The sequence below is a fragment of the Neolamprologus brichardi genome, chromosome 17, assembly GCF_056152115.1.
Source record: "Neolamprologus brichardi isolate AB-2024 chromosome 17, ASM5615211v1, whole genome shotgun sequence".
Classification (NCBI taxonomy): Eukaryota; Metazoa; Chordata; class Actinopteri; order Cichliformes; family Cichlidae; genus Neolamprologus; species Neolamprologus brichardi.
Window position 1 is genome coordinate 13,421,821 of NC_142120.1, and position 22,504 is coordinate 13,444,324.

The 22,504-nt window shown below is 37.2% G+C and overlaps 1 protein-coding gene across 1 annotated transcript; it reads left to right on the top strand.

Annotated features, from left to right (window-relative positions):
• The first annotated feature begins 18,263 nt into the window (after positions 1 to 18,263).
• On the top strand, positions 18,264 to 19,340 carry lepb (leptin b). The gene is made up of 2 exons (XM_006780761.3): positions 18,264 to 18,636; positions 18,782 to 19,340. The coding sequence occupies exons 1-2, from the start codon at positions 18,463 to 18,465 to the stop codon at positions 19,091 to 19,093; spliced, it is 486 nt and encodes a 161-aa protein (XP_006780824.2). The 5' UTR covers positions 18,264 to 18,462; the 3' UTR covers positions 19,094 to 19,340.
• Positions 19,341 to 22,504: the final 3,164 nt, after the last annotated feature.

The window sequence follows — 22,504 nt, forward strand, 5'->3', positions numbered from 1 at the left end:
CAATGAAATTCATTCATCCATCCTCTTTTGCTTATCTAATTCACTGGTGCAGGGGAGTTGGAGACTATCTCAGCTGCTGTAGGGGAAGTACATCCTGGACAGAGAGACAGACAACCATTCACACTCGCATTCACACCTACAGCCAATTTAGAGTCGTCAGTTACCCTAACCTCATTATCTATATGTCTTTGTACTGCAGGATGAAGCTGGAGTGCCCAGAGAAAACCCAGTAAACATGACGAGAATGTGCAAACTCTACACAGAAAGAGTCTGGCCAGATGGTAGATATAGACCCAGGACCTTCTTGCTGTGAAGCAACAGTGCTACAACTGTAACAATTTCATAATGGGTTAGTTACTTCTGTGATCTGTGGTTATTAATAAAGATGACATTATTTGAGATGGGGTAGGGTTACTTGAAAGGCTATATGGCTAATTTGAAGGAAAAGTCAAGCTGAAATCTTATGAAAAAAAGCTGACCACCAATGTTCCCTCTAAGCTGCGCGCGTGCGCAATTGCGCACTGTTGGCACAGTCTCTGCGCACAGAAAATCTGCGTTGCGCACAAAAAAAATCTAACCTGAATTGAAATTAAAATTAAAACTTTAACAATTCTGTTTTGCAGTGTTAGTCAGTAAGTGACTGGCTGCTCCCGTATGGGATTAGAACGAACTTTAGAACCTTATCCTATAGTCCAGCCAATAATGGATTCACATTCGTATATACGCAGCTTATGTCAGCTTATGTGCTGACACCGGTGTTTTAGCCAGCGGCGTGGCTGATGAGGAGTGAAGCCAGTTAATGACAACGTGCACAACCATTGTGAGCAGGACAGACGGGACAATTGACGGAAAAACTGTGGACTTTATACCAGTTTTTAAATTGTGTTGATAGGCCACGTAAAACCAGAGTTATGATAAAAGATATATGCAATGTTTGGTTTTCTTCCTGAATACTATCGTTGTTTATATTTACTGCGGGAAGAAACGGTAAAAACGACGTTTTATAAGGAAAACGCTCGAAAGCACTCTCCGCCTGTGAGCAAAAACAAAACCAAAAAAAAACCCACCCTTTCCTATTCGTTGAAAAATGTACCATGTCGACCAATCAAAAAATGATATGGCAACATGGTATTTAGTTGTTTAGGAAGGGGGGAAGTTTTAGGAGTGACAGCGATGTTTTGAGATGTGAGAGATTTGCGACGTTCTGGTGTAGTTAGTGTGTAGTGTAGTCAATAGTTTTGTTGTGTGTGTCAGAACAATGAGGCGACTGCTGAATGTTACAGGTGTTACAGGAGTGATACATCTCCTGTTGTCAGGCCTGCAGGTATCAGGCTGTTGTTCTCCTTTATCTCATAGTGGACAGAAATTATTTTTGGAGTGGCACAAATAATTTGTGTGGCATCAAATTTGATGCAGAACAGCTGATTGTTCTGTAAATAGTTTGAAATGTTTATTTAAAAAAACGCCTTGGCTGCATTTTTAGGTAAACAGCTGCAAAAAACTTTGTCGTTTGCATAACTCAGTTACTTTTTTGAAGAAGTAACTATATAATTAATTGGCCAACATTGGTCTTTATATACTGTATTTTGCAGACAGAGAGTTACAGGACTGTCTCCCAGACCACAGACTCACACTCATAATACAAGTCAGAGCTTTATAAAAAAAAAATTTAAAAAAGAAAGAAAGTTGTGTTTTCAAAATTGAAGTTCAAATTATTTTTTACTTCTAATAGTGTTAACATACTACACAGGTCATGAACAGTTAATTAAAAGTAGTCACACATAAATGTAAATGCTGTAATTTGATTATTTTAATAAACCATGTAACCTGGGTGGATTCAATGCTGGTGTGACCACAGTGCACACGTCTAAAGTTGCTCACAGTGGCCCAAGGGATTGCTCAGGGAGTTTGTGTGTTCGCTCAGACACATGAAAAATTAGAGGGAACATTGCTGACCACATATGAGATCAGGCAGTGCTAAATAGTAAAGGTTTGATCATTAGGTCTTCTGTCTAATTTTGTGACAAGTTATGTAATCACATGACAAACACATCTCAAACAATGACAGTTTTGCATTGGGAATGACAAAACTGGACAAATGAGCTTAAATAACAGCAGCCAAATTGTTCTGAAGGAAAGTTGTCATTTTAGGGTTATGATGATGACTTGCCGGGTTTGTGTACACCCCTTCAAGTGTGAATAAAGTGTAATTTGGGACAGCAACAGAAAGTAGATTTTGCTTTCCAGTGGGAAAATATATTTCATCACTCATCCAAGTGATTTCTTTATAAGGCCGGGAAAACCTGCAGTCAGCTGAGACTCAAGAAGTCACTTGAATGAGTGATGACACAGTGAAAACACTGCATCCATATGAACAAAATCAACATTTCTGGGATTTCTTTACTTGGATTATTTAGCACGCATCAAGACATTTAATTTGACATTGTAAAATAAGAAGATTTACTAGAGCATGACAGCAGTAACTAACACAGCATTGTCTTCTTTTCCGGGGGGTGTTGCATTGAGTTCGGCAATAATGGCTGTAACTGCTTTGGATTTTGGCCAAAGTACAAACATTTAGCACTGTTTGTAGTCTTAGAGTGTATGTTTTAACAAATTTGTTTTGTGCATTCAATTATTTCTTTGTGATTTTTTTTCTTTCATTAAAGCTATAACATGAATGCAGCATCACCACCTATGTGCCAGTGTGCATGGGAGCAGCCAGATCTCACGAGGTTGGAGAGTGCACGTGAACACGTGCCTGTATGTGAGCGGTGGTGCACGGTGGGTCCGCATTGAAAAGGGGGGAGGGGTGCACGCAGCGCTGCATGTCACTTGATCTCGAACATCAGAGCAGATAGATATAGCTAAAGCGATTAAATGAGAGGAGCGCCTTGCGTCACTGGCAAGGTGGCTGCCCTGGATATGTGAATGGATTAAGAAGGGAACTTGAGTGCATGAATGGACAATGAATGAATATCACAAAATTTTATTCCCTCTTTAATAAATCTAAATCTTCCAGTACGCACAGAGTACCCTCAAACTGATATGAAGATATTCAATGTTCTTTTTGCAGTCCCCCAGACTCCCTGACATTAAAAGTAAAATCCTGATTATAAAGTTTAAATTAAAAGCAGCAGCGCTCTGGGCTCAGAGTACAAGATGTCAAAGAAATGATCTACTGTATGGATCATTCATACAGAGCGAGTCGCCAAAATTTTGATGACTAACCAAAACCCAGATCCCCGCAGACCTCAAGGTTTACAGCCTGACTTGAGATTAGTGAGTTTGTGTCGTACTGTTAAAGCATTTCTGGTTTTGGGGCTTTAAACATTTCTTTCTTATGGTGGGAGAAGTGATGGTTAATGGGACCAATATTTGTTCATTCACATTTTTTCTGACTTTGTGCGTTTTTTATGTGTTTTTTTTTTTTTAAATAGAGGTCATTTGGAGTCCAGTTCATGCACTGAATCAAGTCATTTTTGCTCCTCCAATATTTAAGTTGAGTTATTATGATTTTCCTCATTTTTTGTCACACCTACTGTACATCTACAGTCACCAGCTACTTTGTTAGATATGTGAGCATGTGTTCATCAGCTACCCATTACGGTAAATATCTAAAGCCAATCACGTGGCAAAAGCTCAAAGCATGAAATCAATGTTAGTGCCATACGGGCTGGCCTGAATATTTCAGAAACTACTGATCTACTGATTTCCCCACACAGCTGCTGGGGGTGTAATGGTGTGGAGGATATTTTCTTTGGACCCCTTATTATAAATTAAGCATCATTTAAATGCCATAGCCTACCTGAGGATTGTTGCTAAATACAGTGTCTGTTGATGAAAGCTTCCAACTGATTAATATGGCATGTCACAAAGCTCAGATGATCTAATACTAGTTTCTTGAATATAGTAATGAATTCACTGCACTCAAATGGCCTCTACAGTCACCTGATTCCAGTCTAATAGAGCAGCGTTGGGATGTGGTGCAACAAGCGCTTCTTGTCATGGATGTGCAGCCGCAAATCTGCAGCAACTATGTGATGCTATCATGTCAGTATGGACAAAAATATTTCCAGTACATTGTTGAATATATATATTATTAAGAATGAAGGCGGGTTCATTCAGCAAGCTGTACTTAATAAAGTGGCCAGTGAATGTATGTTTTGCATATACTGTACATTTAGGTCTCCCTTTGCTGGTGTTGGCTCTCACCAAAACATATGGTTGGGGGTTATGTCAGTGGGTCTTAAAAGCAACCCCTACAAACCAAAGTTCAGCTCAATTTCAGAGGAGTTTTTTTTTCTGTCTTTTGCTCTTTATGATCCCATAAAGAGCCAAGGGATGGGAGGGGGTGTTTTTAATATGATCATTTCAGCTGACTTTGAGTACACAAGCCCCACCTGCCTTCTATTTGTTAGGCTCATTGAATTAGAACAACACTAGTTTGGAAATAAAATGAATTGTTTCATAAACTGATAAACTGTCCACAGCTACTCTAGTACAACCTAAGAATAAAAAGACAGAGCTGGAAATGAGCATAAAAAGCCCCCTTTAAGGCCACCCTCCCTTTAGGCCCTCTTTCTTCTGCCCCTTATGGGTGGGGCCGCTGTGCTCACAGCCAGAGCTATGTGTCAGAAATGGTCATTCATGGGATATTCCCTCTCAATGACATCATACAGAGCCAAGAGTAGAATAAACTATATAAACTATATAAACCTCTAAACGTTTAGAGAGATCTGACACCAGAGCTTTAGATTAAATTTTGACCATTTTTGCTGTGATACGGACATCTACCCATGTGATGTAAATGTGACTGAAAAACAAACATACAATCTTCATGTTCATAATAATAGTTATTTTCACTCAAGCAATATTTGTGGCATCTCTCATTGAAATACCAGTTGGAAAAAACAGACAAATAAAAACAAATGTAGCATAGGAATATATTTAAACCGGTAGAATACAAAAACAGAAATATATAATCCTCAAATCCTCAAATATATAAAACAAACAGGATTTTTAACGTTATGTAGAAGTAAAGACCTCTTTTATTTACTTATTGTAGCTTCTCAGGTTCACTGCAGAAGATTATACAGAAAAACAGAGGTTGTATCAAAAAGGAAAATAACCCCAGTGTATCACATTGTGTCCTGGAAATGCGACAAAAGCTGCAAACAGTGCGTTGCTTCCTAAAGGTGGGCATTGACCAAATACATTAAAAAAAATCTTAATTTCTCATCTTGGGACTCCACAAGAAAGCCAAGAGAAGGGTGTGTGTGTGTGTGTGTGTGTGTGTGTGTGTGTGTGTGTGTGTGTGTGTGTCCAGCGAGGGTCAGAATATGGATTATTTGAACGAAATAGTCGTCGAAAACAGCCCCTTCCAACTACCCCTTACCCCAACCTCCTCCCTCCCCCAGCTTGGGGTCTGAATTAATGTGCTTCTATTTTTGGTTCTCCCGTGTTTCCAGGGGAAACCTAATGACGCAATGACGTCAATGCAGGTCACCAGCAAGAAGCAGACTGGAGGAATTGAGTGGCTTCCATTAGAGGTTTTGCAGCATTTTCCGGAGAGGAGGGAGGAGGACCAAAATGGATTAAGATTAAGAAATGCACAGAAATAAAAATAAATGTAGAGCGAAAATGAATGGGAGGCAATGCGACTGACGTCTGGCGAGAGAAATGACTGAGGGAGGGCGAGAGGGGGGTGGAGGGAGGAGGAGGAGGAAGGATGGAGGGAGGGGGGGGGGGGGCTACTGCTGCATATCAATGGATGCCGTTCAAATTCCCAGGGATTATTGGAGGGAAAAAAGAAGGGGGGCGGGAGGGCGAGAGAAAAATGATGCACGCTTCCTCGGATCGGTGATGACTTGGTGAGCCCATTCTATTTTTATTATATCCTCTTTGCTTATTGTTGAAGTGAGTAAAACAACAACCTGCCGTTCTGTTTTCGTGGTTATCGACTGTGTTGCTGTGTACAGAGCCATTGAGAAATTTACACCACCACCACCCCCTCCCTAGAGTTTGATGGTGAAGCGTGAGTGGCCGGTGCTTCCTCCGGAGGGGAGACGTGTTGATGTGTGATGATAGGAGCGAGAGGTGGGGGGTTGGCTTGGGGGGGTGGTGGAAAAGATATTAAACTAAAAGTGTCTTCGTGTTGACTTCCACCGAGTTGATTGCAATTCTTTATCATTAACCGCAACGGTGGACGTGCTCTGTCTACAGTCCTGCTATTCCGATGCAACAGCAATTCTGCACATATTCACCGCTGACAGAGAGCGTGCACCGGGAGGAAATACATTTTACTATCTATAATTACAATTCCGACGACTGGCCGTAATCTTTCAAACACTGGAAACACCATTAAAAGGATCAATGCGATACTTGCAAGCGGTCTAATTGCAATGCCAGTCACCCAACATCTTGCATCAGTTTTGGAGAGTGAATGTAAACGATTCCGGCGAATTTCATTAAGATCGAGCTATCTATAGAAATTGAGCTGGCTGATCGTCGTTTACCAAGAGGCTACTTTTCATAGCCGCGCGTGTGTGTGTGTAGGTGGGGGGGAAGGGGGGGCAGTCGTGCGCGTGGAACCTAGAATAAGTAACGTTACTTCTTTTTTTGGCTCGGAATAGCAAAGATTCCCTTTCCGCCGATGCACGCGCTCGCGCACGCATACAAATATTGCCCACTTTGCCGGCTTTCAAATGCGTTATGGCAACAAGTGCCAGTTCATGCACGATCAGTTCGTCCCGCAGATTACAAATCGACATGTTGGCTCTTGTTTGCCTGCCTTTTTAAATTTATTTTTCTTTTCTTCTTTCTTTCTTTCTTTTTCTTTTTCTTTTTTTTTTTTTTTAGTTTTGATCCTTGGTGTGTGTGGGGTTTTTTCAGCCTCGTTTTTAACCAACTCCACTTTCCAGTCTTTCCACAAATTGAGCTCCGGTGCAGGGCGTTCACCACGCGGGGAAGAGCTGGTTTCAGCACCATGGACAGATCACTTGTACATTTCAGGACCATGGAGAGCGCTCTTCTTTCACCCATCGTTTTTAGGCGCTGTGGGGTTTTGTTGTTGTTTCTGTGAAGACTGGACTAGTCATTCTTTGCTGTAAAGGTCGGCTTGCCTCTGCAACTTTTGTTAAGAAGGAGATCCTAAAGTGGCTGAGGGCCTGCGCAACCGACACTACGAAAATGAGATAAATGGAGCCCACTGAAGCCATCATCGTTGCATTCATTAAGTAAGTAAACGATCAGAACGCCCTATCTTCCATCGCTTTCAATCGTATATGAGATTAGTTGGGAGAAAGTAAGATATATTTAGAGAAGAGCAGAAACTGTGACACTTTTTCCCCCCCTCACATATGACGCATGTGGTGAGGTAAGTGTGGCAGATGCCTACGTGTGCAGATGGTCCAGTATGCTGGTCCCTATCCGCCCTGGGCTTGATGTAACACCCATAGGCAAAGGCCCTGTCGTCCAGATGTGGTCGTGTGCTGTTCGTGCCTTCTCAGTACACACCACAAAAGCCGTTTTTAAAGCACCCCCACCCCCTTTTTATGAACTTGTTCTTTACTGGAGCGTGAAATTTTATGGTCTACGGAGTTAGACTCATAGTTTAGCTTGTGTGGACTGTCTCAATAGACTTTCTCTTTGTTTTTTCTAGATTTGAGGTGAATCTTTATTTCAGATCATTTTTTCATGCTGCACATCCAAGTATATTTCCTGTACCGATCATTGCATGCACATCTTCAAAATATTTCCCATAGTCTTTGATGAATATGCATTATTATGACTATTATTATTACTACTACTACTACTATTATTATTATTATTATTATTATTATTATTATTATTACTCTTACTATTGTTGCTACATTCATGAAACTGGCAATGCTGTCTGCATGATTTGAGCTGTGTGAATTGTTCATATTGTGTTTACATTATTTCTTACTTTTTCAAACTAAAGTCTCACTGTGTTTATAGGTAATGAAATTGACTACAGCATGAGACTAGTGTTAAACAAAAATGGTGTGAAACAGGATTTCATTGTATTTTGTTGTTAGTAAATGTTGAAAACCAGAGGATCAAACCAAACCTTGACCAAGAGACTGTATATAAAAAGGTTTATGCGATTAGCCCTGTTGCACCATGTTATCTGTAGCCTTCAGCAGGAGCAGTTATGAGTTTCAGCAGGTGGTGGCAGGTAGTTACTTAGTTTCAAAAAGGGTGTGGCATATTTAAATCAGCTACCTGTGTACCTGAATACCACTGTACAAAAAAATGCAGCTAAATTATTACTTTTACCACTGTCGTCTTCACATAGTAAGGCATACTGATATAATATGGTGGCTGCTGTATTATATTTCATATAGGTTTTTTATATCTCTGAGGTTTATTTGTCTAATTTAACCTTTTAGAGCTTTTTGATAGTTTGTTATGGTAGTTTGGTCTGAGAGGTTTGACACATTTGCAGCTGATTGAAGCTGAATCGGAGATTTATTAGTGATGGTCATTTTTCTGTGAGTCACATGGGATAGAAAAGAGCTATTATTGTTTCTGCGTGTGACAGAAATGTAATGTTAAACAATAAACTTTTCTCAAAACTAGACTGTAGTCTTTATGATCAGACTACATAACAATGTTCACTTCAGACATTCTGTTAGTGGGCGGCTATATAAACGCTGACCTTCGTTTTGAGAAACCAAACTCAAAAGAAAGTGATGTTCACTGAACTTTTTGCTCTAAATATAAGGAAAACGTGAATGTTTTCATTTCCTGGAAAGGCATGTGCGGGATTATCGAAAGCTGAAGATCTTGAATGTGGAGATAGTGGGATTAGTTTGAGGAAAAAGAGATCCCATTGTTCCCTGAAGGACGGGACTATGTAAGCTCACTAGTGTCCAGCTGAGATTAGTCAAAAGTTATGTGGCGCTGAAGGCCAACAATGAATACTTGACTTATCAGGTGACAGAACCGAGCAAATATGCCGACCCGTGTCCTTTTTGGCCAGAGGGCTAAAGAATTAGTGGAGTACAAGATGGTTGCACACCAGTTTCATCATCACTAAGCGGTGACAATGTTGCTCTTTGAAAATGCACCAAGAACATCAAAGACCACGCCAGGTCCACAGTTACAGTTCCTGTCCCTTGCGACATCTGTGTGAATGACAACCTAATTTTCAGCCACTGGGGTGCCACGTTGCCCTGCTTGCACTGAAGTGAAGGGGTGGTGTCAAAAGCTCATTTAATTTTTCGTCTCTTGCAGTGCCATCGGGAATTCTGAACTTAAAGTCTGCATAATATTGAACCTTTCTCCACCTGTCATCTCCATCTGAGGAAAATTTAGAGCTTCTTCTTTTTGATCTTTTGCTGATGGAATAAGGGAGAGACTGTGTGTTATTAGAAGAAGATTCTTGTAATCAACCCTTTTGTTTCATTTCTAAAGCCATATAAAGCTTCTGGTTGTACATAAATACATACATATAGTTTTAACTTATGTGTGTGCGTGTATCTATCTATCTATCTATCTATCTATCTATCTATCTATCTATCTATCTATCTATCTATCTATCTATCTATCTATCTATCTATCTATCTATCTATCTATCTATCTATCTATCTATCTATCTATCTATCTATCTATCTATTTATCGAGGAGGATATATATAGAACTTGTATTTTTTTACCAGAGCGCCCTGGCCCCCTGGTTTATGTTAAAATTAACAAAAAAGGTAGCTACTTAATTTTCTTTAAATTAAACTCTATTAAACTCTAAAACTGGCAGTATAAAATTTCCACAGTGGAATTCATCAGAAATCCATAACCTTTGCATGCTTAGGATTCTGCATCTATCAAGATCTCCAGCTACCTATTTAAAAAGAAATCATACATTAAATGTCCAGTTACACACTGAATCTTACCCTCTTAAATGTAGTCATGTTAGTGTTGGTCGTACACTGTGTTGCTACCAAAGCAGAAGAGATTAGATTAAGAACTGACCAATAGGCAAATTCAGCTAGTAGTTTAACATTTGATCAAGCTGATACAGAATTGTAGAGCTAGACTAGAATGGCTTATTTCAGCTCCATCTCCCTGTATGCTTTACTAATGTGGAAGACATCGACTCTACATTTTGTCATATTCTTTGTCATTTTCCATCATTCAGGGCTTTTTACCTCAACCACCTTTAAAAACACGAACATATGTTTTATAAATTCATGACATCCAAACCACTTCTTCGTCAGTCTGGGTTTTGACCAAGACTTGTTAAACAGAAAGCGTGCGAGCAGTGGTCTTCCCGACCATGATGACTGAAACTGCTAACTGCTGTTTGCTTATCCACACAGTGGAGTGTTAAAGTCATTTCTGAAATGCAAGTCTAAAATCACCAATTCACAGTTTATTGTTAGTGGACACAAACCCACAGTTGTTCTGCTTTCTGCACAATATTCCAAGACAATTAAAAGAACAATTAGAAAGATTTTTTTGGTTATTATGCAGAAACTGCACTTTTTGAGGGAGACGTGTCGTATAGTCTTCTCTCATATTTGTTTTTTGTTTTTTTTGTCTTTCTCTAGATGCTGTGGACATTCTCATAGGGAACAAAGGATCAAAACTGTCCTTTGTGGGTCTTTTTGCGGTCTGGGCTTGCTGTTCCTAAGGCAGTAGCCAGGAAGCCCTTACCCCAAAAAGTATCTGCACTGGATTCTGGCATCTGAAGCAGAAATCACCCTTTTTTCTTTCTGATAAATCATTGCATATCTTCCCTGTGAGTTTTGAAATGAGGACACTCTATATTTATTGTATTGAGTTGCTATAAGAACCTAAGCAAGGTGTGGCTTTTGATTGGTTCGAAACAGAAGAACTTACCTTTTTAAATTGGAAGAATTTTAGAAGCTTAATGCAGGATGTGGCACAACACATGTCTGCAACCTGAGAAAAATCAGATCAGAAAGAATCTTATTACAGTAAGAAACAGCAAGAAAGAGACACCAGCTTTATTCATCAGTCTGGTAAAGCTCCACTTTCCAAAGTGAGCTTTAATATCAAATTTCTTTCTAGGAAAAATCTTATAGTGTGCCAGTTTAGACACACCAGGCAGTGTAATCCACGTAGCAACTTATCTTACTTTGTCAGATTTGACAAAAAACCCCAAAAAATTCCCACTTAGATCTGTCTCATTAATGTGGAACACTTTTACTTTTTCTTTGTCATGCACTGCAAATAATGCATTATTTCTTTTACATATGTCGGCACTTACAGGATGTTACTAGAAAAATCTTACAACAGGTGCTGTCTTCATACATTCCTATGTAGACTGTGTTGTACACGTTCAATGATTTTGTATCATCTCTGCCCAATCAGTTGTTTATGAAAGTGCATAGTGAAATACAACATGATTGGGTAAGGCATTTATGACTGTCTGATCCTTTGTACACTTTAAGTGTATTCCAAGTGCATCTATGCCTTCCTCATATTTTGATGCTACCGTATAGTGGTGTACTATCGTAGAAAAAACTAATAGGATGGCATTTTCTCATTGAGACATACATTTTAAAATGTAACCCCTGAAACCGCATTAACAGGATGTAAATAGTGACTAAATAAGCTAAGAGGAAATGGTTGTGTAGCTCCAAGGCTTTGACGTTCTATGTGTTACATAAACATGATTATTTATCCTGCCAATGCCACAAGCCTTCACAATGTACTTTTTATACATCAAAACCCAAGGCACTTTCTGTGCACTTCACTGGCCATGTGACTTCATCGCTTGGGGAGCGTTTTTTCTGCCTGCATATAGCACACGAGGGTGCATGAGGCATTCTTTACGGTATCATGAGCAATTACAATTAGGAGCACATGTTAAGTGATGTTATGCTGATGAGCTTGTCCCTTATGGTTATGGCAGTGATCAACTTTTTGCACCCTTCTACTCCTTTGACACTTTTCTATTTCTCTCTCTTTCTCTTCCCTTCAAAACCTCTAGAAGCTTCCTTGTAGTAACGTGAATGTTCCCTGTTAAATGTTGTGCCTTGTTAAATAAAGCTGAAATAAAATTTTGATGGAGTATTGTGTTGTGTTTTTGTCAATCCAGTGTCCAAACTGTAAGCATTGCGTCGTTTTGATTAGTTATTTCAGCAACATATTCATATGTGCAGGATATTAAACTACACTTGTTTATCTGTTGGGGATTGATGAATGAATGGGTTGTGATTTCTAACTCTTGTTTCACAAGGTGTGTCAGTGACTTTTAAGAATCCAGCTCAAGAATTAAATTTTATTTCTATTTTTAAGCCTGAAAGAACAACGACAGCAAATTCCAGATGAAGTCATCCACTCTTCCTGCCTTGTGGGTTGTTACAGTATCAAAAAGACTAATAGGAGTGACGTGCTTTTGCACAAGGGCCTCTGCAACTACTAAATGACCAAACAAGTCTCTGACTGACCTTCTGATTGGAGCTAGAGATTCACAGTTAAATTTGTGTGTCACACATAGCCTTGGGAAATAGAGCAGTGCCTCATCCATGATAGGGATGTAGGTTGGTGGATGCACTTTGGCTCCTTTCAGTTGTAATGGAGTAAATTGAATTGGTAACCACAGGCAAGAGATGGTAGATAGGGATTTTTTATTTATTTATTTATTGTATTGTTATACACATTTTTCTTTATATCAGTAGCTTTGGATAATCATATACAGAAGAAAATGCCTGGAAAGTAAATGTGTGGCATTATTCTTGTCTTTACAATAGTGAACCATAAAGCAATTTTAATCTTGCCTTCAATAAAGACTAAAAGTCACATGTAAAGATTTAAATTTCAATACATTAGACACTGAAATTAGTTCTTAAACCTGCACAGTTACAAAAAGATGTTAACACAGATGTTAAAAAAACGAAATGAGTGCCATAGAAAAGTTAACCTGGTGGCACATGATCTCTGGTTTGGGATAAAATTTATTCTATGTAGCTGGGATTAGTTGGACCTGATAAGTATAAAAAGTTAGATTTATCTAGGAATAGTAAATTGCTAGGTTGTTACATAGTTGCTACAATTTTTTGTTTAAAATGTATATCCTCTTGCAGAGATAATTGATTTGTTTTATAGCATAACATAAGAATAGTGTGCATAAAAGGTAAAAAAAAATCCCAATAGCAGGTTAAGGTGAAATACATTCAAACTAACTACAGTAAATACCTGGAAAACACCACACAGTGGTTTGAAATGTAGTTTATTGTAATTCACAAGTAAGACCCTTTAAAAATTCAAGGCCTTAAATGCTGCGATGTTGTGTTTCATAGAAGATTTAAAGCTCGAAAGGAAATTCATAACAGAGGAAGAATTTTACACTGTGCCGAGAGTCAAAACAAACTGGGAAACCGCTCATCTCTGGGTGAGTATAGCCATCCAGAGGATGGATTGAGAACTGCAAGACATGGATCTCTGTTACAAAGACTAACGGAAGAATTTTTAAAAGCACAGAATCTCAACAGTAAAGTTTCTTCCTGAAATGTTTTCACAGGGATTAAGGGTTGATAGCAACCTTACTCAGTTAAATGTCCAAATGCATACTGGCAGTCTCCTCCCTATGAGGTATTCAATACAAGATTACGGTAAAAGGCTGTAAATGTGAACACTTTCATGCCTTGTTTAATTTACCCAAACATACTTTCAAAGATCATGTCTGTGTTTTTATTCTCAATCTTGCCAAGTACTATCCATTTATTGTGAGTTGGCTCAGCAGAAAAGAAGTCCATGTATTTGTGCTGCTGGCAGGAGTGGAAAAATTATTGTTATTCCAACCTCTGGAAATGACGCAAAAGAAAGAATCATGCACATCTGTTAGTTGTCTTTAGCAGTTTAATCATTATCTTTCTGTAGTTTAGGATTTCTGAAATCAAAACACACAAATGTAGTTACATGAAATGTAATTAAAATGTGGATACCACAGGTAGAGTTAGGAAGAAATGTATGCATAGAGTACACAGGTGTGATCTTGTTTTCAGAGAAGAAAATTACACACCAGTGGGTCACAACTTTGTAACTTTGGTATAATATCTGAAACTGAGAGCTACATATTATCAAGGTACGAAAAAAAGAGATATTTATTTTGTTCTAAATGGGAGAACAAAATTAAAAAAATATTTATATATACAGATTTCTTTCAGGTTTTAAAAGTAGGTAAATACAACCTCAGATGAACAACATTACATCATGTATTAATCTGTCATAATGTAGTCAACAAAAACTAATCTAAGAATGAAGAATGCAGAAATGTGTGAAAAACTAAGGGGATCACATGATACAATAGGAAGTAGAAGCACCCTGAGCAACAATAACTTGAAGTAATTACTTCATCAGTAGCTCACATCATTGTGGAGCAATTTTGTCCCCTCTTCTTTACTATGTTGCTTCCTTTCATTGAGGTTTGCAGGCATTCATTTATTCTTTCATTCAATCTGGTTAAGATTTGGACTTTGACTGGGCCATTGAGACATCTTAAATATTTTCTTTTTCACTTATTCTTTTGTATGATTTGTTGTTTTGAAATCAGTGTCCTTATGATGACCTGTGCTGTGTTCGATTTTCTGCAAAAACTGGTGTGGTGCGTTCTGGCCAAATATCTCCACTTTGGTCTCATCAGTCCAAAGGACATTGCTCCATAAGTCTTGTGGTTTGGTCGAAGGCAACTTTGCAAACTTAACCTGTGCTGCCATATTCTTTTTAAAGGAGAGGGTTCTCTTCTGGCAACGCTTCCAAACCTTCTAATGTTATTGTCATGAACTTTAACATTAACATGCTAACAGAGGCCTGTAGGGTCCATGATTTAGCTCTTGGGTTTTTTGCAGTTTTTCTGAGCATTGGACAAGCTGACCTTGAGTCAAGGCTGAATTTGCAGGGATTTCCACTCCTGGGCAGATTGCCAACTGTCTTGAATGTGTTCCACTCATGAATAATCTTTCTTACTGTAGCAACAATTGCTTCTCTAAGATCTTTACTGGTATCTTTCCTCTTTGGCATTGTGCTACCATAGACCTGAATGCTACTGACCAAACTAGCAAAACTTGTGCTTTTATAAAGCACAATCTGAGATTGTATTTCACTAATTACATGACCTTCTAAGGACCATGTTATCTTTATTATGTCCTGATACATAAAACATTACAATTGAAAGTGGGGGTACTTTCTCATGACTCTATACTTCAGAGAAATATTCAAATTTAAATGACAAGGCCAATTTTTCCTACTGATCTTTGATCATTTATTTTAATCTATTAATAGAGGTAAAGTTAAGTGAAGCTTTAGCTTTTTAAAACAAATTGAAGTAAATTTTAGTATGTTGCAGGAACTCTTAGTATGCTAATATGCTAACATGTGATGATGTTTAGTATGCTAATATGCTAACATGTTATGATGTTTAGTATGCTAATATGCTAACATGTGATGATGTTTAGCATGCTAACATTGACTACTACATTGTGTTGGAACCAACACAAAGCATAGCTGAGGCTGATGGAACTAACATTTGCTTTCCAACTGCAAGACTTGGAAGTCGAGGCATAAAACTCAAAAACAGCTTTATTGTAAGCCCTAACAAAACACAAAACAATAATACTTGATTAAAAACACAGAACACAGAGAGACACAACTAAGAGGGACAACACAGCAAAGAACAAACGGAGAGTAAGACTATATGTAAACACCAGGTAATTAGGGAGATGGGAAACAGCGGGGAACACAGCTGAATGGAATCTGACTAACACCTCGAGGGAAGCAAAACTAAGAATTCATACAAGACAAGAGCCTATCAAAATAAAACAGGAAGTAACAAACACTGAGACAAGGACTAAGAAACCAAATAGGGACACGACTGGTTAGACAGAGAGGTAATGTTCCATAGCAGACGCAGAGGACAAGACACAGAGACAAAGCTGAGACACAAAACTAACATTATAACACAAGAAACTATGATAAAGGAATCTAGATAACAAACTCAGAGGCACTTATGAAGAACTAACTAAAGACTAAAGAGTACAAAGTATAAACTTCAATCATCTCTTAATGCAGAAGAAATAATCACAAGATCGCAACAAAACTCAAAACATCCCAAAACTCAAAACACTGGGTCAAAGACCCAGGACCATGATATTAAATGTATATAAAACTGTGGGAAAAGTGATGTACAAAGAGCAGGCTGAAAGTGAGCTAAGTGAGGTAAGTGATATCACATATAAAGCTGACAAAAGGAGGCCAGAACATTTTATTTTAATAGCTGATTTCTTTTTAAAGGTCAGTCCTGTGAATCCTGTCTGCGATGACTAATCTTTTGGGAGGTTTAAATCCTCTGCAATCATGCAATAATGCTTTAGTCATGTGTATTAAACCACAACTATTTCCTTTGTAGACGAGTTACTTGGTTTCAAAAACGCAAGTATGGGTGGTAAAGGTCAAATTCAGTTGGTGCTCTGCCATGTTAACTTACTGGAAGTGACCTGAATACACTTTCCAGTTTTCTCCTCCCACTTGCCCATTTTTGCCTCAATGTATCATCTACTTCAAAAACAAAGTATTTCCATCTGCACTATGTTATTTCTGTAATACAAAGGAGCAACGTGGAGTACATATTATGATACGTACCATCTCAATATATTACCAACAACAACTAAAATTATGGGACTTTTTTGCATCTTGCACAACTAGGCATCAGCAACTATAGGATCGGCTTGGTATGACCTCTGAGTTTAAGGGGAGATTGATGCATGATGATAAATCCAACCAAGCTGTGCTTGTGAAAAGAAAAGTGAACAAAGCAAAAAAGAAGAATCTGTTTAGTGGAATATGTCATATAAATTAGCCACTTTTCTGTCAGGAAAAGATGGGAAAAAAACTGAAAAAAGTCCCTTTTTGTTATTTTCTTTGTAATTTTATAATTTTAATATATATATATATATGTATATATATATATGTAAAAAAAATTATATATATATATATATATATATATATATATATATATATATATATATATATATATATATATATATTTATATATCAACATAAAAATTATAAAATTACAAAGAAAATAACAAAAAGGGACTTTAAGAAGTCCACTGAAAAAAGTCCTTTTTTGTTATTTTCTTTGTAATTTTCTTCACTGTAATATTTTTTTTCTTGTTGACAGAGAAAGTTTCTACCAACAAAGGATGATTTAAGGATGTTTTAAGAAGTAAGCTAAAGTGAATGTGCAGGTTTAGCAGGGTTTTATTGGGACAGGGTTGAATAAAAATATTGTTATTACCCACATTTTCCTAAAACTGCAAACCCGGGAAGTTCTGCTCCAACTCGCAACTTAAATATTTAGACTAAAGCAGATATCAAATGCTTTTTAAAAAAATATCTGAAACACTCTATTGCTCAGTTCTTTTTCTATACCCCGTACACAAATTTACTGGTCAGCCAGAGAAGTTTTCAGTGCATTAGGAATAAGTCATATGTATGTTATAAAGATTGTTTACAGGTACAGAGAAAATGATTCATTGTGAATTAAATTAGTTACAGACATGCTATCCCTGCAATGACGCATCTGACTTAGAAAAAGTATGTTCTGTTGCATTTTTTTGCTTTTTTGGTTTTAAGCTTCTGTTGTGTGGTACATAAAAAGAAGTATAGGTATATTTACATGTATAGAGAACACGATTCATTGTGAATTAAATTAGTTACAGACATGCTATCCCTGCCTTACAAAAAGACGTTCTGCCATGACCTGAGAACTTAACTGAGAACCTAAACAGACAACCCAGAAAATAGCTTGTCAACATGTAAAATAGCTATCAAAAAAGAAAACAAACATGGTAGCAATCAGATAAAACGGTCGATTTAGCTCGACGGTACCCTGTAAAGGTTTGAAGTCCAAGATTTTAGTGGTTTTCCAGTCATCGGCAGATTCAAAGGTTTCAGTGTTCAAGGATCTTCCACACAGTTCCACTTAACTCTCATGCCGTCACTGGTTTTATTACTGATTCCATTCCTGATCACGGCTAGTGAACTCTCAATGAAGTGAAGCTCTGACTGAAGACAAAGCATAATGAGAACACGTGTGTCTGAGTCAGAGTGATCTGTTTTCTTATTGATATTTAATGGGAATTTCCTTTTTAATCAGTGCATGTTAAGAAGTTGACCTACAAGGGTCAGACTTAGGTTTAAGATGTATCGTGGGGGGGATAGAGGAGGAGAACAGACTGAGGCAAGACTCAAGTTCAGGGCAGACTATTTAAATGTTGGAAACCTGCAAAGAAGCCAGTAAGAGGAGCACATTTCAAGAAATACAGGTAAGAGATTCGATTTTTTTCCCCCACAGTAAATGCAAAAAATATCCAGAGGAAGACGTTATTAAGGTTATACTTTTTTTTTTTTCTGCATGTTTTAATTATGTCTTTGTTTATATGGCTTTTTTCTTTTTGTCTATTTAATGAATTCGTTTTTCTTTTTTAGGATGCGTAACATTCTGGCCCTTCTCTGCGTCTTTCTTATGGCAGCTCATCAGAGCACTAGTCTTCTCACAAAGGGAGAATCCATCAGAAACACCATACACAACATTGCAAACATTGCTCAGATAACCCTTGTCCACATTAAGAAACTAAAGGTACCAATATATTGATTATTTTTATGTTAATGCGATTTGCTGTTTGTTTTCATTGCGTATACTGTTTTCTGCCTAAATTTTCTCATTGAGGAATGTTTTTATTCAATATTAAACTAAGCTTACGTATTATTTTTTTTATTCTTAGTTGCTGGCTTCACCGATAGGTTTTTCCCCTCCTTCCATTGTAGGACTAAGTAATATAAGCCATGAGCTTGGAGTTTTGGATAATGAACTGCAGCAGCACCCTTTCCTCATCCAGATTCAGGCTGATGTTTCCAGCTTGGAAGGAAGGGTGCGCTCCCTCGCCTTATCAATGGAGTGTCCCCTTAAGCCCAAACCAGCAGTACAGATGGATGAGAGTGTGTTCCCAGACAGCCACCTTTACATGACAGTGACAAAGGTGCAGCACTACCTAGAGGAACTTCTTCTCAACAAGGGCAAACTCAAGCTCTGCTAACAAATTTAAGCTTGATGCATATATAGTAAGGCAGGACTTGCTATATATATCGGGACAAATAACCCAGTGTAGGCAAAGGTTAATTTGTCTTTGTGATGCATATTTTCTATACATAGAATTACTACGTGGACAACTGTCAGTCGTTAAAAGCATGCAATTAATTCCAATAATTCAGCGATTTGCAATATAATGAAAAAACCTATAAAGGGCATCTTTTATTTCATACAACAAATGTTTTATAGGGTTTTACAGATAGATTAAAATGCTCATATATTTTTTAACAAAATACATTTTTTAATACTTTATGGCAAACTGTTTTACACACGTTTGACATGGTGTGTGTTTTGAGGGTCAGGATGGGAAAAATGAGACACTACATAGTACTTGGAGGTTGTGTGAATAAGCATGATTGTGGTCATTTCTGCCAGTAAATAAAACTAATGCAAAGAATTGCATTGTGCTATGAAACTATTGCCAGAGAAAGCATATAAGACCTTTTGATGACTGTGCAATCTTAACTGTTTTTAGTGGATGCTTGTCTCAGTGGTCTATTGAGCAGAACCATTAAGCTAAAGGTTATTAGGATGTGTTTAAAAATGAAATGTGTTATTGTTTTGTAATAAAGTTTGCAATGACAAATTCTGTCATGACTGATGCTCTTCTAAAATTTCAAAGATTTAAGTCGTACATTTAAGACTTTTTTTCACTTGTGTGTTACTTTGATAAGAAATCTTTATTAAAATATTATGTATGACATAAAATACAGCTAAACTTAATGGTACAATGATACAGTTTTATAAAATAAAACAAGCCAATAGATATAATTTAAATTTCATATATAATAATCTACAATAATTGCATTAATGAATATCATATACTGGGAGCAGCATTTTAAGCAGCATAAAGAATTAAGTTTGTTTTTTATTATAAAATGTAGTTTTCAGCCATCATGGCTTTATTTTATTTTATTTTATCAAATCAAGCTGACTACTGGGATGATAAAAATATATTTACAAAAAGAAACCCAACAACAATCCTTTGCTTAAACTTTAAAGAAAAAATTATTATTCTTATATAAGAATTTCTACTAAATTGAATTTAAAAAAAAACATATATCATTAGGCAATAATTTGTTCACAATTACCCATAATTCAATCTAAGGATTCACTTTCTTCATGAGTCACTCCTGATCCATTCCAATCTAAACACCAAACTACACAAAAGCAGAAACTAACTTACTCATTACTGATTACCCGTGAACTACAAAAGAGCTAGAAGACACTTTAATAACATGCAGCTGTTCAGCAATGAGGAACTACAGAGCAGCCTCTTAGTACGACTGTCTGAAGTGTGTGAGTTGAAGTCTGCACTTCTTTGAGGCTTTTGAAGATTTTTCACTTCTCATCCAAAAGCCACTTTCGAAGAAACAAACAGAAAAACAAAATTTAACCCTCTAATTTTACGGCCATTAAACAACACTAAGCAGAGTATGCTACACGTTTTGAAAATGTTAAAAACTCTGTACCTTATAATGGAAATGTAACACAAGTCACCACAAATCGATGATGAATAATCACAGCACGAGTGTATGTGTGTGTGAAACGCTAACATAAAAAAGTAAACAGAGTTGAAATCCAAGAACCTTGATAAGGTTTTACAAGGTAAATCAACAGTAAATTCTTACAGATCCACTCTTTTACATTCTAAGAATAAGAATAAGAATAACTTTATTTATCCCGAGGGAATTCTTTTGTCATGTACATGCTCAAAGCAGCAGAAGAGACAGAGGAACAGATGAATAAGATATACAATATATACAATAAGAATAGTAGTATACAGTAATATACAGTAGGGAGTCAGTAGGGAGTTACTATGGGATTAAGATGGGGTTTTTTTTAACATAGACTTATTGGTGTTCCTCGCCCTTTACAGTTATCTACACTTGGCCTTCCTCAGACGAATGACTGCCAGAAATACCTGTGTGATATGGAGCTGTTTGAGAGCAGTTTGTTGGAACCTGCAAAGAAGCCAGTTAGAGGAGCACATTTCAAGAAATACACGTAAGAGATGAGATTTTTTCCCCCACAGTAAATGCAAAAAATATCCAGAGGAAGACATTAATAAGGTTATACTTTTTTTTTTCTGCATGTTTTTATTATGTCTTTGTTTATATAGCTTTTTTCTTTTTGTCTATTTAATGAATTCATTTTTCTCTTTTAGGATGCGTAACATTCTGGCCCTTCTCTGTGTCTTTCTTATGGCAGCTCATCAGAGCACTAGTCTTCTCACAGTAGTTCTTCATACTGCTCAGACATGCAATAAAAGATTACTACATACCTAAAGTGATGGCTAAACACAAAAGAGGCGGTGCTTGTAAGCACTTTATGGTAAGTCTGCTTTTTGTGAATTCCAGCTGAGTTACATGAGATTCCAAAGAAAGTCTAACAATAACATTATAGGATTAAGATGTTTTTTTTTTTAACATAGACTTGTTGGTGTTCCTCGCCTTTACAGTTATCTACACTTGGCCTTCCTCAGACGAATGACTGCCAGAAATATCTGTGTGATATGGAGGTGCTTGAGAGCAGTTTGAAAGCATGTTTATTCTATTAACTTATTTATTAAATTTCCATTGATTACTTAGTAAAATTCTCTTTTTTGAATCATACATTAGCCCATGCTAACAGAGCGTTTAAATGTTATTTCCTGGAGTGAGAGAAGCTTCTGTAATTAGAGAGGAAATGCAGGGTTATTTTTGTGTTAGATAACAGTGGCAGGGAGGAAACAGTGGGTTACTACTAACAGCTGTACTGAAATGCGGTATATACTTCTGTGGACCTGTTTTTTAGTGCTTATAATTATTAGGCATTCTTAACGTTACATTGAAGTTTCTCAGTTATCTGGTCTAATGTGCCTTTGCTACACTACAACGGCAACAACTGTAAGCTATTAAGATCATACTACAATAAGAGTGAATAACAGTATGACTTTTTATCAGAGAACATCTGGGATGATGTAGAACATAGTTTTATGAACAATGCCAGGAAATAATCAAGCACTTCTGGTTCACTTCTTGTGAGCGTGGTCCCAATATATATGAACAACTCTGAGTAACTGCAGTACATATCATTCCTCAAATGTAACTCACACAGAAGTGAATGAAGAGACCTCAAAACACCATTATAAGCTCCTTTTCACACAGAGAGGGTTGCAGATTGAAATTTTAAAAAAGAAATTCAACTAAAAATATTAAAGTTTTCAAAATGTTTATCTTTGTGTTTTCCTAAAATAAACAGCAAGGGTTGAAACAAACATACAGACTTCAAAGATGGTTGGAAAGAAGTTAAATGACATTAGTTTTATGGAGTTTATGTTTTACTTACCAAGAGTGATTGTGCTTTCATAACATGA

Bases quoted from the DNA above. Each gene is read 5' to 3' on its own strand.
- lepb (XM_006780761.3), top strand. From the start codon at position 18,463: ATGAATTCGTTTTTCTTTTTTAGGATGCGTAACATTCTGGCCCTTCTC. The intron at 18,637-18,781 runs GTACCAATATAT...TTTTATTCTTAG, and splicing joins TCCACATTAAGAAACTAAAG to TTGCTGGCTTCACCGATAGG.